A 17,609-nucleotide genomic window follows, 5' to 3' on the forward strand; every position below is an offset into this window, starting at 1 on the left:
ACGATTGTAAATAGAGACAGCGGAAAGAGCATATATGATGAAATAGTGATTTTATATATTAATATTAATTATGAGGAAATAAATAAATAAATTTAACGTAATAACAGGATATAAATAAGGAGAAAAGGGGAATTATCATTCAGTAATGGCATAAGTGATTAATATACAAAAGTAATGAAGTCGAATGGTAATTTCGATTTTGTGTCTATTTTGGTTCCCACGAACTGAGAGTTTCGTGCGGCTTTTGGGTTGTTTTTCCCCCGGTGTAGCGCCATTCCACGGCAGCACCCAAGCACATTTGGAAGCGCATACACTGTAGCTCCAAGTTAAGGTTAGCGCCGGCTAGGCGGCGATCTTTAACTAACCCCTTTCTCTCTGTTTGTCTGGGGGATTGATTTTATTAATATTTCCGTCAATTCGGATAGACAAAGAAAAGAAAGAAGAAATATTATTGATTACAAGAAGGAGAAGCCTTAGCGATTATAAGAAGAAGAAGCCTTATTAATTGCATGAAGAGGCACCGTAACCATTATAAGAAGAAGATGCCATATTAATTAAGAGGCTGTAAGAAGAAGATGCCACATTAATTATAAGAAGAAGATGTCATATTAATTAAGAGGCCATAAGAAGAAGATGCCATAAGAAGAAGAAGAGGACATATCGATTACAAGAAGAAGAAGCTCAAAGAAGATTAGCTACAATAGAAGAATAATATTGTATAAAAAGATTTACAAAGATATTAATATTTGTATATAATTATTCAAGAATATAGTGCGAATTGTACCCTCAGTAGTGGGTTAAATCTGTTGTTTCCTTTCACATATTCTTAGCGTTAGTAACCTTGGTCTGTGCCCAGAGGTATCTCATTGTCTCTCCCCTGTGCTAAGCTGGTAGGTGCTTACGTGAGAGGACGTGGCAAAACAAAGTTTCAAAATCTATTTTATACATATTTCTCCGGAAGGAGTTGGCAACACTAACTGCGCCGAATAATCTGTGAAGGCTAAGTAGATAAAGAAATGCTTGAGCGCCGCATCCTTAAACGGATACAACGAATCAGGAAGGTCGTGTTTGGAAGCAAAAGTTCGTGTTTTAGACAACGTTTTCAGATCAGTAAGACCAAACGGCTGTTCAAACTTCACAACTACACGAAATAATTGACTCAAAATTAACGTTGGAAGGGCAAAGAAGGTATGTAGGATTTCTTTATCCTAGGTTAAAACATGATTAAAAATGTTACTTTTCTCTCGAAGCAATGTCATAAAGAAACTTTTAGTATAGGTTACATTGTCTGTTTAGACTGTGTACACAACGTGAAGGTTAGGCGTAGATAACGCACGAAGACTACGGCACATTACTGGTCATTACTTATGTTAGGAAGTTTCAGGTCATTTACTCTTCTGAAGTATCGTTAAGTTAGGTGTGATTAAGTGAAGTTGGACTTGCAGACAGAATAATAAACAATTACATTAAAATTACGATGCGTACGGTGTTCGAACTCATCAAGATACGAGGGGAGGGATCTCACAAGTTAGTTCATCCACACACAAGCATATTCAAATGTTATGACCTTCCAATGGAATAATATTAATTGTGTCCAGGGGTGTCCACTGGGGTTGATTCGTGACGCCCCTGCGTCATGGGAATTTTTTAGGAGGACACAATTTTATAGCTTAACTAACAATTCTATATATTCTCACACAATAATGGGAGATCGTTTCGTTGGGTTGACAGTGATTTTTAGTTATGGTTATTCAGGGCGGCCACTCTAGGACCATTATAAAATTCTAGTATAATTCCCGGTTTTCAAGGCTACATGAAGATGTTCTCACTGTTTCAACCTTGCGCATTACCTATTCTCACCACCCCCTGACCCCCCCAAACACACAAATACAGTATATTAATAATATTAAGGGTCTTTGTGATTCCAATGTATCCAAAAATTCTGATTCAATCCCATTAATCGGAATATATATATATATATATATATATATATATATATATATATATATATATATATATATATATATTTAAAGTATTTAATTTAAGCTGTAGAGTTAACATTTGCCATTTCACATACTCAGACTCGAAATACATCTAAAAAAGTCACAAATGTTCCTGGATATACTAATCTATGTAAAATTGTTAGTTATACAAGAATTTCAAACTGAAATTTACCTAATTAAAATTCAAGATATCTCAATAAACTACCGTCTGTCAGATAGATTATTTTGCAAATGACATTAACAAAGAAAACAGATTGAGAGAATTCAGTTTCATTTTCCACGCAGCTTTCTTTCCCTTCCTTCATAAAAATGGAAACTAAACTGTGAAATACTTGCCTCAGGGCATTTATAAATAGGCTATGTATAAATTCAATTGGATTTGTATTAATAAAAGTTGCAATTTTTCACGTGTACGGAGAGAAATTCAAGCAGAATTCACGCATAATTCCCGGTGAGTACCCACCCTGTTATTATGTAGTTTTTCTACCTACCTGTGGGTGATGGATTTGAAATGAAACACCACTTCTCATGCGTTTAGAATCGGTTTGGAAGGGGGGGAATGCTTAGCCGGGCCCCTTTCCATTGTTGGCTTCTCGGCCAGTGGTAAACAATGTCTGGTGCTTTCTTTGCGGTAGTTCCGGGTCGGCTCAGAACTTCCGACATGTGGACTTCAGTTTTAGTGTTGTATGATTTCAGGCACGATTTGTTTCGCTGCATTGGCGGGGGCAGTTGCCCCCTCAAATTTTTGCCACTTTTGCCCACGCACTATGCTAAACCAAAGGGAAGTGAGTTTCGGAACCCTTTCGAAAATTTAATTTTAAAAAATATGAAATCAAATTATCGACATTCAAACAAAAATCAATTACTGCGTATCCAAACTATATTTGTGTGTGGGAGGGGCATTATGATGAACAATTCTTTTGGGGAGGATTTTGATGCAAGACTTGGTGGAGGGGTGCATCCGCGGCCTTGGCGGGGTACATGGACACCCCTGATTGTGTGATTATAACAACAATAGCAACAAAGGCCGACTCGGTGGTCGAGTGCATTAATGGTCTACTTTCGATCTCGACACCGAAGTCCCCGGGTTCGAGTCCCGGCCTGGTCATGGTCCGACTATAGTTTCAAGGAAAACATGACAAGGTAGAATCATATGTTCACTAACACCACCTGATAACTGTAATTGGTAAGCCAGTTATGGCTAAAACTGCATAGACGTTGTCCTATTGCCAGGGACGGCACTACAGGGGGGCTAGGGGGGGGGCTGAAGCCCTCCAAACCAGGCATCAGCTCCCACCAGTAGCCCCCCTAGATTTGTGTAGTTCGGTAGATGCATTTCGGTCGAAAACTTATAAAGTGAAATTTACAATTTCCATTATAGAACTTCCATTGTGACAAGTACAATGTCCAAGTACATTTTTCTAGTTCGGTTACATCGAAATTACTTTATTACGATGTGCTCTGAAATCAATTGGCCACTGGTCATTCGATACTAAGTAATTTGCCAATCTGCAGTCGCCAAACTTGTTACGAAATATGCTCACTGCCTGGAAGATGGACGTATTCAGCTGAGATTGTAATTTGATTGATGGCATATACAGCTAAATGTGTACAATTATTAGCCCCTGTAAATCGTATCACTGTATTTCGGAATAGGTCTAACAGGAGTGACAAATGAACTTTTATAATTAGGACGACTTTCAAAATCTAAAGTAGCGTTATGTTTCCTTTCTGTTTATTAGTTCCTCATTGTGGAGTACCAACAATTGTACCAATTAGAAATGCTCTCTCATTGGTTTCATCGTAATATATATTCTTAAGTATCTAACTCTCCAGCATTCTTAAAACCGAAGGTTTATGGCTGCAGCAACTCAAGCTTTCCTATCCTTATCGCTGCAAATATTCGAGAGGAAGAAATACGAAGCTAAAGAATCAAAGAGTACACAAACTACCTAATTCCTAAATGTTAAACATTGGAAAAATTAAAATTGGCTTCCTAGCACCCATAATCTAGCGATAAAATTGCCTTGATATCAATGGGTTCCGGGTTTAATTCAATTCAAATTTTCTTTATTGAACGGCGAGGTTCAGCCTATGGCTGTTCGATGCCCGGTAGAGGTCTGTTTCGAAATATGTAATCGTAAATTGGATACTCTTAAACCTCAGCCGTCTTTCATTTAATCTATTAGCAAAAGTTCATCAAAACATTTGTTTCTTCCTTATGATTGTGCTTGAAATTCCTCTGATTGATAAATGCGTACAAAGGTTTTCTTCTTAACTAAACAATGTGATTTCATCAAGATATACAATTTTGTTGTTCTAGGAAACTCTGTATTTTCGTAAAATAATTTATAGATTAGATGATCTGCCGTGGTCGTGTTTGTAATGGTTGACTGGTGCGCATGTGAGAACCGAATTTGATTCCAGAGATGCATAATCTAAAGCAAAACAAAAATGGTTGTGTCCATTTGCTTGTATAAGTGACTCTGGCCCATTCTCATGCTCTCGTCAGTGTTCATCTGGATATTTGATTACCATGAAGATGGGGGAGATCGAGAATATTTGAAGCCATGCCTCATGACTCCTCCCGTCATATACCTTCATAACATGTATGCCTCCGCTTCCACACAATAGTTGACTCAAGGTACAAAGCTAGTTTATATCATGACAATACTCTCAGAACCATCAAGAAGCTGGATAGACAAGACGAGACAGAGTAAGTAATAAAGGAATACCAAATAAAACAATCCTGTCCATAATTTTTCAGTACCATCGCAGCCATTGTCTCCTATCATTGCAAGAAAAGAACTGAAATGATATGTGCACTATGGCTAGTGGAGTGATTCGAACCAGCGACTATGTTTGAGCAACATAAAGAAGCGGATAGAATGTAGTATGTACATCTGCATTCATCAGTTCATGTCAATACAACCCTGAGACTTTAATGGCTTAAATAGGATAGATTCCTTTCTTATGCATTGTTTAGTAGGTATGAGCAGTGGGGTGTCCAGGAATATCGTAAGGAGGTGAGTATGACATAAAGGGGATAGGTTATGATTTCCGTATCGTACGAGGGTCACTATTTATATTTTGAGCCTTGGCAACACTGATTGAAGTTAGGCGCGATTTGACGTTTGTACGGAATCGTCTGGCATTATTGACCATAACGTACTTCAAATGTTTTGTCAATAGCTTAATTTGTGTTGTTTATGTTGCCTTGGAGATTGCGCGACAACAATAAAATGGAATTAACTCGTGAACATTTTCGTGCGATGATTTTTTACGATTTTCGACGTGGATTATCAAGACAAGAGTGCATCGATCAACTTACTTCCACATTTGGAGATGAAGCCCCATCCTTTGCCACTGTGAAACGCTGGTATAACGAATTTAATCGTGGCCGCCATTCGCTCACCGACGAGATTCGCGAAGGTCGTCCAAAATCAGTTGTTATTCAAGAAAACATTGATGCTGTGCAAAACCTAATACTGCAAGATCGTCATGTGACATACTGTGAGATTGAGGCAACCATAGGCATTAGTTCCACCAGCATATATAAAATATTACATGATCATTTAGCTGTGAGAAAGGTATGTTCTCGTTGGATCCCACACAATTTGACAAAAACTCAAAAAGACGATCGCGTCAATTGGTGCAAACAAATGCTCAATAAATACAATCGTGGTGCTTCAAAAGACGTATATAAGATTGTAACAGGTGACGAATCATGGATATATGCACATGAGCCGGAACGTAAACAGCAGTCGACTGTATGGATGTTTCGAGATGAACCCAATCCAACAAAAGTTGTTCGCGCTCGAAGCACATCGAAACAAATGGTCGCCTGTTTTTTCCGGAAAACTGGTCATGTGGCAACTGTGCCTTTAGAGGAACGTAGAACGGTCAACTCTGAATGGTACACAACAATTTGTTTGCCAGAGGTCTTCGGTCAAATACGGAAAACAAGCAAACGCCGTCGGATCATTCTTCATCAAGACAATGCCAGCTGTCACACATCTCGTCTAACAACCGACTTTATGAACAGTCAAAAAATCGAATTGATGGGTCATCCGCCGTACAGTCCTGATTTGGCACCCAATGACTTCTTCTTGTTCCCGAATGTCAAGAATAAATTGCGTGGACAACGATTTTCGTCGGCGGAAGACGCAGTTGATGCGTTCAAAAACCATATTATGGAGGTGTCTCAAGAAGATTGGAAAAACTGCTTTGACAAATGGTTCGAAGGAATGCAAAGGTGTATTGACCATAAAGGAGAATACTTCGAAAAACAATAAAGCAGTTTTCAATGCCAAATTCCTGTTTTTTTCATTGTTAGGCTCAAAATATAAATAGTGACCCTCGTATAAGCACCAGGTTGTTTAGATTAAGGGATCGTAGATAGGCTATGTGAAAGCCTGATATTCGAAGTTAATTGGCTGCGAGAGGCGTATGGTAAGATGGGGGTATAGCTCTGAGGAGCTACGTCAACACTCGACCAAGCAAGGGGCTCGCCACATGAAATAAGAAGTACACTCACGATTAAATTTAAACACTTCAATTGACTGGTGTGGCAAGGATTTAAGAACGTTCGTTACCTGTAGATCTCGACTCGCCGATCCGTTGATGAAACTCTCCTGAAATAAAACTCCTTTTGATAGCGCAAGACTCCTCGCTGTAACTCCTTTAGCCCCGGTCGATACTATAAGCCGGAGGCAACAAACTATTCACGCCATAACTTTCTTAGTTCAACTGCTTGTATAATTCCGAGGCTACGACTGTGCTGCCGACTGGTGGAAGAAATATTCTCTCGAGCTATTTAAATGAAATTCGAACTTTCGGCCATTCAGCGTAAAGCTGTGTTTGCATTATCTTTCCTGCGATTCCGGAAGAATTCGTATCAGCGGATGTAAAAATCGCAGGTGGCATTTGCTTGAAAGAAGCTCTTTCCAGCTTCTTTCATACTCGAGCCCTTTTTATGAGGTGATTAGCCTATTGGGCTATGGCGCCCGGGGTCCTGGGTTCGAGTCATGCCTTCTGCATGATACGGTATTTAGTTGTATTAAGATTTCATTAAACTGGACGTTAATCACCATCAACCCCTCTGCTGGAGAGTGGATATGAAGAATATGGGAATCAGTGCATTTGAAAAATCTAATATGTTCTCACACTCCGTTGGAAGCATGTATCAATTTCCTGATATGCAGATAAGAAAGAGTTGGGAATAACTATTAACAAATCTACATATACAAAGGGCAGTCAAATGAAAACCTTAACTTCTCTTCTATCTCGCAGATGTCTGCATGAAAAGTTGCACTAGTTTTCTACATTTTAGCGTAAACCCATTCCTAATCCACATATATTTTCAAGTTTTGAGTTAGTGCCTGCATACCTCGAGAAGAATATTATTTGGAATCTATGTGCAGTAACTTGTGAGCCACCGCGAAGGTATTTCCATCCATCTGCGTCCGGATTGAGGCCATTGTCGAGCTTGTAAACTTGATGGCATGGTAAGAATGCATATACACATTGAATTTTCATTTGCCGTAGAAGGTCAATACGTTTTAGGCTTCCAGAGGGCAAGAAACCAGTGATCTTCGCTGGTGTATGTGTATTGAAGGAGGCGCCATCTTTGGAATGACAAAAAATTCATTTGACTATCCCTTGTAATTTCAGTTTAATTAATCCTAGTTCAGAAATTGTGATGAACAATTACTATTCATTAAGCTTTCACATTATAGCGTCCTCCCTTTAAAAGTCCCATTCTCCTCTGAGTCCTCCTCAACTATTGCAAGGCATGATCTACCCCCGTTCTTCTTCCTAATGGGTATTGTTTCTGATGCAAATTGTTTTTGTGTTTTGTAGATTTGCCTGAAACCAAAATTACAACTCTTGTCCACAATGGCTCTGGTGCTGGGTTCATGGGTGATTATCTTATCGACGTTATTTCTGGGAGCCATAGGTTTTGCTTACCTTTATCTAAGTTACAAGCACAGTCACTGGAAAAGAAAGGGCGTGCCGTATTTGGAACCAAGAATGCCTTTTGGAAACATGACGGACTCCTTTCTCCAAAAGATAAATCCATGCATCGACTTAAAGCTACTCTACGACTCGTTGAAGAGTTACAAGTTCGCTGGGATTTACTTCATACAGCATCCGATCCTCCTCGCCATAGACCCAGAGTTCATCAAGACAATGATGGTGAAGGATTTCTCCTACTTTGAGGACCATATTCCCTTCACCAGTGAAGATGTGGACCCACTGCAGACCAAGAATCTATTTTCGCTCACAGGGAAACGATGGAGACACATGAGGGTCAAGCTAACACCAACCTTTACTTCTGGGAAGATGAAGAAAATGTTTCATCTGGTGTGCGAGTGCGGTGAGCAGCTGCAGAAATACTTCGAGGTGCCTGCAACCGAGGGGCAGATTCTAGAACTGAAGGACGTGATGGGCAAGTACACCACTGATGTCATTGGCTCCTGTGCTTTTGGGATCCAGATCAACTCGCTCAAGAATCCCAATTCGGAGTTCAGGAAGATGGGGAAAAAGTTCATGGACCCACCAGGTTTGCTGAGGACAATTATGCTCACGACCATGTTTATATTCCCCGGTCTGTCGAAGCTGCTCCGCATCAGTTTCACGCCTAGTGACGTAGCTGATTTCTTCAGGGAAACCGTAAGGGACACGATGGAGCATAGGGAGAAGACTAACATGGTCAGGAACGACTTTGTTGACCTGCTTCTCCAACTGAAGAAGAAGGGCAAAGTGGAGAATGACGAACCTGACGCTGAGGTAGAAAATAATAATTTGGAAGAAGATTCTATGCAAGGTATGGTTACTTCTTCTAACAGTAGTTTTCATATATGTTCTAAAAACTCACATAAATTGTACGGGACGAAAGTTTGAAAAACATCGTGACCCTTCCATCCTGAAAAACTACTCATTACAGAAACATACTTTTGTCAATTACAATTACTGTCTAATATTTAACTTCATACGTGGTTTGCAAATTCATTATCAGCTAAGATTTAAAATCCTTAACATCATTTTTTAATAATTAAGTATATCGGACTTTTCGTAGTATGTTCACGTGTGCCCATGTTGTCACAGTGTTATTTTTTCGTATACATATATCTTCATGGATTACAACACCGTATGCATATCAAATGTTTCGATAACTTGAGTTTCTGGATACTTAATTAATTAATACAATTAGTGCTGATGGTATTTTTCATTGGTAATTACATAGTCAATAGGTCATTATTAGTCAGTACTTAGTTTCCTACCCTTTGTTTGCAAGTGGCTCGCGAACATGGCGACGCCGCGTGCTATGACGTCGAATGAAACTCGCTCATACATAATACATATTTAAGGCATTGTCAATTCAACTTCATCATTACACTGTGATAAGATATGAGAGGTTGTGACAACTTTCATTTCGCAATTAGTGTGATATGCATAAATATAGAAAGCAAAATGTCCACTACCACGTTCATTTACGCTAATAGTATAGGTTTAAGAGTTGAACCGTTGAATTCCAACGGAGCATTTGACATGCTATAACACAGCATGATTACAATTCTTAAAATTCCGTAAGATGTAAGAGGAATATTCATGAAAATATATTGATCAACAATAACTTTACTTTTCCTGCAAAAAATCAAATAACTATATCTTTGATTTCTTAGAACTGACTCATGATGATTTGACGGCGCAGGCTATGATATTTTTCCTCGGTGGCTTCGAGACGTCATCAACGCTCATGGCATTCTTACTCTACGAGCTGGCCATCAATCCAGAAGTACAGACGCGGTTGCAAGAAGAAATAGACGCTACACTAGAAGCCAATGATGGAAAGTTCACCTACCAAGCTGTAATGCACGATATGAAATATCTGGATAAGGTGGTGTCAGGTATGTGTATAATCACAGACAAGTGTCTGTGATATCTTACCATAGCCATGTAGTATCAGAGTGGAAAACATGCATATGGAAAAAGTGAACGAAATGTAGCAGTGCCCACATACAGAAACAGCAGAAGCTTTATAAAAAAAAATGATATGATATTGCTGTCTTGTCGTTTGTGATTTTCGTTGATAAAAATCATGTTTGTGTGCACCCAATGATTCCGATTTCCTTGCTGGGATTCCAATTATTCTTTACTATATGTTGTTGATATAGACCTGATCACTGGCGTATGCAGAGGGGGCGTCATGGGGCTACAGCCCCTTCCGAAATTTTGAGAAAATCTACATTTTCAAATAAAAACCGTGAAGAACACGGCAAAAACCAAAGTGGGAAATGCATACCTCCCTTAAAGTGCGATTGCCATTTTTTATAGTGGAAAGTTCTAAAAATATGAAATATCATATTGTATATGCGCCTCCCTAGAAAGCACTATCCAGCTTTACAATTCCAGACAATACTTTGAGGTTCTTTTTCTGGGCACTATTATCGCTTTAATCTGTAGTTTTAAAGTAAAATTAGTCACAATATTAAATGCAATTACACTCTGGTATACGCATCTGTATTTTCGGATGCTGGCCGACTACAGTATCATAGAAGGTGATGAATTGGTTGATTTGGTGTTTTAAGTCAACTTTATGCATAGTAAGGCTAATCGGGACTGGACCTGCAGTTTAAAGTGGGCTCCAAACCGAGTGCATAAAATAACTTGAACCGTGTGGTGTAGGGGATCGTTTGCTTATGGAATGGAAGGTCATGGGTTGAAACCTACTTCTTTGCAAAATCTTTTTCCGGAAGTAAACGGCTTTGGACGAGAATGCTTATCTACGTTTCTTGGATATTTCCGTTGATATTTATGCGATTTATGTCCAGCATTTCCGGATGGACAAAGTTGACATGTAAGTTCTTAATATGTGTTAACTTATAACAGCTGAATGAAAGGAAAAGTATTTCCTAAAATCCTGCCAATCACTGAAAGATTAAAAACATTAGTAGAAGCATTACTTGAGGCATGCACAGTGGCGACGATTATGGAGTGTCGAGGCGCAGATGACCCAGCACTATGCTAAACATTATCTACAAAGGGAAAGAAACTGTCCTTGATATAATTGAGGCAGCTAAATTTTATGATGATGATGTGCAGTCTATTTTTTAGCATTAGAAGGGGAACTCAAGTTATGGAGACAATTCTGGTTATTGGAAAAATCTACCCCAGATAATCCAGCAGAGGCGTACAAATTTTCTTCCTTGTATCCCAACATTAGAAGTTTGTTTCACCTGTTGTGTGTGATTCCAGTCACAACGGCTACAGCTGAGCGTTCATTCTCCAATCTGCGAAAAATAAAGACCTACCTTAGATCTACAATGGGTAATGAACGATTGATTGGTGTGGCTCTCCTGAACATCCATAAAGACAATTACCAAGTGAAACCAGAGGAGGTTATTGACATATTTGCAAGGAAACATTCACGACAACTACAGCTACAGTATTTGTAGGGTGAGGTAAATGTCTTTAGTAAGTTCCAATTATTTGACGATTGAAAAGTTAAACTGGTGTCCAAATTACTAGCAGCTTTATCATGTATCATGCATGTTACTGAAAAGGACTCAGGTGCTATATTAAACTAATTATGAAGCCAAAAAAAATTAAGAAATGAAGTAAAACAGACTGTTTACAATATGAAAATACTTCTGTAACTGGTGCGTTTCTGTGTTCGCGTCGAATACGCTATTTTTAATATATTGCTGTTTTTTTTACAATGTAATTTTAAATACATTTGTTCTTAATAACTTGGCCGCATGTACAGATGACTGGAATTGGTACTTAAAGAAATATTAAAGTATGAAAGACTTGTTTCACCAGGTAAACTTTAATTTAAAGTAGTACTTTATTAGTATATATGTGTGTGTACACTTATGGCCGCGGTGGCTCAGTCGGTAACGCGTCTGACTACCATGCTAAAGGTCCCGGTTCAAATCCGGGAACTTTTCTAACGTTGGAAGCGGCCCCGGCGCCCACCCAGCGTCGAATAACATGCGTTCAGAGAGACTTAATAAAATAAACATATAATCTTAGGGATTGATACGTTCTGCCGCGAGGGAAAAAATTTTCCATGTTGAAAATTTAAAAGTCAAATCGCAAAGCTTGACATGACCCAGGTTCTCCAATTCCATGTATTTTCTTAGAAAAACACACATACAAAATATATATATAAAAAAAAAACAGCCTTCTTTTGATCAACCCAAAAAAAATCCATTCCCTAAAACATTAATAAACAATAATAAAAATAACAATCAATAAAGACAAGTACGCACGTCGATATGATATAAAAACAATATTATGTATGATTATATGACTAGTAATTACAAAATGTTATGTCATTAAGTGATATAACTCGCGATGTAACGCAATTGTACGTGCGAAAGTTGTTTTAATGTAGAATTGCTCGTTTCTAAGAGTCATGAGCATTTCATCGTTAGTCTGTGCCCCAATGCCAGGCAAGGCAAATGGCTGGCTGAAGCGTCTTCGCAAGGAAGAACGTAGTTCACAATGTTTGTTTATATTGCAACTCGATGTAGACCCTTCAGATAAGTAAAAAGGTTTAAAAGTAAGTACACAAAACTTAGATTGTCCCATATGTGAGTGAAATCATAAATTAGCAGGTAAACACAAATGTTCGCTGTATCATTCTCACTATAAACACATCTCATTGTTTTGCATGTAAAAACCTGTGTACCCCAAAATGTAATATGTTTTGCTAACTGTATAGCCACTTCACTTATGACAACATGAAAAGAAAATATTGGTATGCATTGTTTATAACAAATCTTCCCTTCTTTGTAAGCCAACTAAACTTCTTCAAATATATGAACTTTTCACTGGCTATCTTGCGTATTCCGATGTTTGATTATAAAATATTTGAAGCACACAATTAATTACACAGAAAACTGTTGCAGACAAAAACCTAAATATAACGTTTGGTTTCCATTCTTATGTTATAATGTACATTATAATGTATATATAGCTTTGTATTAATATAGCCTTGTACATACCGGTGTGTAACTGCACAAAAAAATCTTGCAAGTATCCACCAATTGTCTGCTCTGATTGTAAACATCAGAAAATATCCATGTTGGTGAAACAAAATTAACTGCTTGGAAGAAACACTTGCACAAAACAGTGGCACTAAAGCATACTTCTTGAAATGTTCGGAAGTGCTGTAATTATGCTTGGTATGGCTTGCATGTATGGTTGATTATCCATTGTAAAAATTTCTTCTTAAAAAAAAAATTCAAACTAATTGATATCGTTGGATAATTAACACAACTGGCTCTTGTCGTCTCCTTGTAATGTAAACTATAATGCATGTAAAAACTGGCTAGCATGCATGGTACGGAACTGAAGATTTGTAAAAGGGCTATGGAAAAGTATTGTTTTCCATAATGCACGGTAAATATTCACATGAATACACATGATATAAGCTTGCATGTGTATGTGTTGGAAAACACTGTAGCACAATTTGAACAATAATTCTGTACTTATTGTTGTGACCGAAACTGCTGCTTGTAGAATATATGTTCTCTCTACTTCTCTTCTTCTTCGTATTGCTTATCGTCTTGACTGAATTTGGGGCAATGTAAAGGGTGTGGTAAATTACCCGTACAACTTGGGAGATGGGGAAAATTTGTCCCAACTGGAAACAGTGTGGAGGGAAATTTTTATCTGGTTCCTTCACTAGGTGTCGTTGATAGTCTGTGACACTAAACTGGAAAATTCCTGGTTGAATACAGCCTTGCTGGTAAAAATGTAGTACTTTTGTAGTATGACTTAAAATGTCTGCATGCCTCCCTCGTAGAATGGTAATAAATCTTTCTGTGTAGTAATTGACTGCATGCGGACGTCCTTCATAAAAAAAATGCCCATAATTGGTGTAGGCATTGCTTGTCCACGTCGTTCCGTATAGACAGGTTAGGTTAAACAAGGGAAAATTATAAGAATGAATCAAAAACATGTAGACGAATTACTCCACACGCTTGCAAGTCTACCAAGACGCTCACGGAAGTACGGAAACGGAAGCGCTCGGAAGTCGATATCTCGAAGAAAGAAAAGGTATAATCGATCCTTATAAATCGATCGATCCTTGCCGGTCATAAATTTTGGTCGTGAATATTATATACTATACTATTCTACAGCTATTTTCATGTTCAGTTTCTCAACACCCCGGACAGAACTAAAAAACCAGGACTGTCCGGGCTAATCCCTATATAAATATAAATAAAACCCTAGAGCATGAGATTTATGTAAGAGGGGAAGTGTATGTAAGAGATGGTATACTAAAAAATAATCGACAGATCTTATGAAAACTTTCGGTACACCACTTGAAACAAGGTACCAAATAACATCTGACTGTTCATCACAAAACTATATGCATGAACAAGGCAAAGTATAGATGAAATCAGGATATTTTATGAACTTAAACGAACCAAATACAAAGAGACATCAATTTGTGTTTTACATCTAATTAGTAGAAAATTAAATCATTCCCTCTCTCTCCCTTTTCTCTGAACAGAATCTTTGAGGAAATATCCACCGCTTCCAGCCATAGGTCGTGTCTGCACGAAAGATTATACCATTCCTGGAACAAGTATTAAAGTGGAGAAGGGAACTTGGGTTGAGATACCAACATTCGGACTACACTACGACCCGCAATACTATCCAGACCCTGAAAAATTTGACCCAGAGAGGTTTAATGAAGAAAACAAAAGAATGAGGCCAAATTGTACGTATCTACCGTTTGGAGAAGGTCCACGGATTTGCATTGGTAAGTTAATAACGAAATAGTAATTCCATTACTTAATATTTTTCTGTTGTTTATCGAAATATTTATGTACTGTATTAAGGTAACAAGATGGCTGCATTGTTACTTTTGATGAACTGCCTTTGAACAATGATTTTTATTAATTCATAACATGTGTGTTTTTAATACGGCATTGAGTAGTCTGCTCTAAAAATAATAAATACTATTTCTCTCATGCTTCTGTTTTGCAGGTCAGAGGTTTGGATTTATGCAAAGCAAAGTTGGCCTCGTGCATCTGCTGTCGAAATACTCCGTCAAGAGGTGTCCCAAAACTACTGTCCCTGCGGAAATTGATCCGACGACTTTCATGCTGGCACCCAAGGGAGGAATTTGGGTCCAAATGGCCAAAAGAAAACTTAATTAGTAAGTTGTAATTATAGGACACAAAATGTCAATTGTAACATATATGATCCACGCTCATGTATATGCATGATATAACAATACTTCATTGTTGTTGGAGATAATACGTTTAAAATTTTATTTAAATAAACTGCTTTTAAACTACCAGATGCATTTTCATTCAGTGTACTTATTAATACAACCAAAAAGGTAAATATACATCCACGTGCTGTGCAAATTGGACCAGTTAAGTGAAAGCAGGTATGTAGCCAGGATTTCTTCATAGAATGCACTTGATAAACACACACACACACACACACACTCATTAAATATATATTTGTTTGTTCTAGATGTTTCCTTCGGTGAAACCAAACCAAGGATTGAGTGATTGATTGATTTGGTTTATTTTACTTCGTATTTCTGCCACTTTTGGCTAATCGCGAAAATGAGGATGATATGATGAAGGGGCAGTCACAAAAAACACCCATGCCCTGGTCGGGATTCGAACTCTCATAACCACTTCGCCAACAAAACCAAAGAGAATTCTGTGTTATGTAATTTTATATACATACATTGATTGAATTGTTGTTTTAAGTCCACTTTAAACACAGAAAGGCTAATTGGGACTGGACCTACAGTTTAAAGTGGGATCGGAACACTGTGCCACGTGCCTCCACTGGGTATCCTTGATTGCAAGGCGGCGTCATTACCAATACGCCATCGGGGAGACCCATACATACACAAACACACATATATATTCGAGCATATATATCATCATCCCATCCTCTATCCCAATACTCCTGCAATTTGACCCATTGAAGTATTTTCTTTAATTTTTAGTGTTGTCTTAATAATTCTCTTCTATCTCGTCTTCCAATATATTGATTACTACGAGTAAGTAATTACTACGAGTAAGTAATTACTACAGCTTGTAATAATCAGTGTACTAAAATTCAATGTTTAATACATGGACTTAAGTAAAGCAAAATGATACAACGTCATAATATATTTGACATTTTTCAAACTTACAATGCAAACAACATATTCGTTTCTACTAACAACAAAGTCAGAGAAGATCAACCATATTCAAATCTAAACTCGCTTCTTGATACATTTATGCAAATTAATAGTCTAATTATCTTAGTCTACCGATCTGTTTGTCTAGATAAATAATTTGTAATCAATAACACAGGTCAAAAAAAGTTGTTGAGACCTTTCTGACATCCAATAACTGATTTTGCATCATCAAGATGTGTGCCATTTTGCTGTGTCACATCAGGTTTCTTAAAAATGACACATAATATGTACATGATTGAAATTGTAATTCTCTAATGCACTTGAACCTCACAACCAACATAATATACTAAACACTAATTGCATTGTATTGCGTCCTTAATACGGTGCCTATTGTAACATATGAAGTCCAAAGGCGTTGTCGCTTGGGTGAAAAATTTCTATTTCGACATGTTCTCTTGTGTACTGCAACAGGATCATCACGTTTCAGCCTTTGAAACTTCTCTTAATGAGCCTTCATTCATCTCTGTTCTACTCTTCCCCTACCTTATTTATATGAGGTTTGGAATGTGTATGCAATATACTAAAGAGCTTTCCTTAGTAAAATATTGTTCTTCTTCTTTCTCGCGATGTCTATAAACTGTTACATACGTATGATCCTGGAGCTAGCAGGTTTATCTTTCAACCTTGAAGCCAGAAGTTGTGCATCATCCTTTGGGAGATTTAAATCTCTGACCAAATCATTGAGTTCACTTTGTAAGAAAGGTTGGGGTGTGCCTTGTGTGCTCGCCCAATCAATCAGAATCTTCAGATGACTCGACTGGCATGGAACTTGATTCAAATTACAGATCTCAAGGTTCTTCGGAGGGTTCGATACAGGAACATCAGAGCTATGTGATCCAGGCCTTATAGAATAAACCAAGGCCGGATAAAACATTCCTTTTTTTGTATTTTTGTATTGAAAACTTTTATTTGCAAATACATAAATAACTATGAGTGATTGTTGATCAATATTTGTATTGCAATTTCATTGGGATATTGCGTATTTTTTAATCTTTTTATTAAATAGACATATGTAAATTATTAAAAATTGGTATGTGATAGGACTAGACTGGGGTCATTTTTGGATTCAGGTACATAATTTGCTTATAAAACAAGCGTCCCAATCAAAGAAGGAAAATCCATGTCTACCTGTGTAATCGACATCAAATTGAGCCTGACCCCGTGGCGGAGTGGTTAGCACATCGCACTACAACACCAGGGGTCCGAGTTCGAATCCCGGCAAGGGCATGGATGTTTGTGAGTGTCCGTTCATCAATTTCATCATATCATCACTCATCCCAATCTTCGCAAATTAGCCAAAAATGGCACAAGAAGCGAAGAAAAATAAAGCAAATCAATATATCAAAGACCAAATGAAAATATGATGT

General features: G+C 37.8%; 1 protein-coding gene across 1 annotated transcript; it reads left to right on the forward strand.

Annotated features, from left to right (window-relative positions):
- The first annotated feature begins 1,046 nt into the window (after window positions 1–1,046).
- Window positions 1,047–15,323, forward strand: LOC145996107 (cytochrome P450 6k1-like). Its single transcript, XM_083132374.1, has 5 exons — window positions 1,047–1,188; window positions 7,866–8,832; window positions 9,692–9,916; window positions 14,539–14,790; window positions 15,018–15,323. Exons 2-5 carry the CDS (start codon window positions 7,902–7,904, stop codon window positions 15,188–15,190), a joined length of 1,581 nt encoding a protein of 526 aa, XP_082988500.1. The 5' UTR covers window positions 1,047–1,188; window positions 7,866–7,901; the 3' UTR covers window positions 15,191–15,323.
- Window positions 15,324–17,609: the final 2,286 nt, after the last annotated feature.

This window comes from Lepisma saccharinum, chromosome 12 (assembly GCF_977018435.1).
Source record: "Lepisma saccharinum chromosome 12, izLepSacc3.1, whole genome shotgun sequence".
Lineage (NCBI taxonomy): Eukaryota > Metazoa > Arthropoda > Insecta > Zygentoma > Lepismatidae > Lepisma > Lepisma saccharinum.

Bases quoted from the DNA above. Each gene is read 5' to 3' on its own strand.
- LOC145996107 (XM_083132374.1), top strand. From the start codon at position 7,902: ATGGCTCTGGTGCTGGGTTCATGGGTGATTATCTTATCGACGTTATTT. The intron at 8,833-9,691 runs GTATGGTTACTT...TTGATTTCTTAG, and splicing joins GGAAGAAGATTCTATGCAAG to AACTGACTCATGATGATTTG. The intron at 9,917-14,538 runs GTATGTGTATAA...TTCTCTGAACAG, and splicing joins TCTGGATAAGGTGGTGTCAG to AATCTTTGAGGAAATATCCA.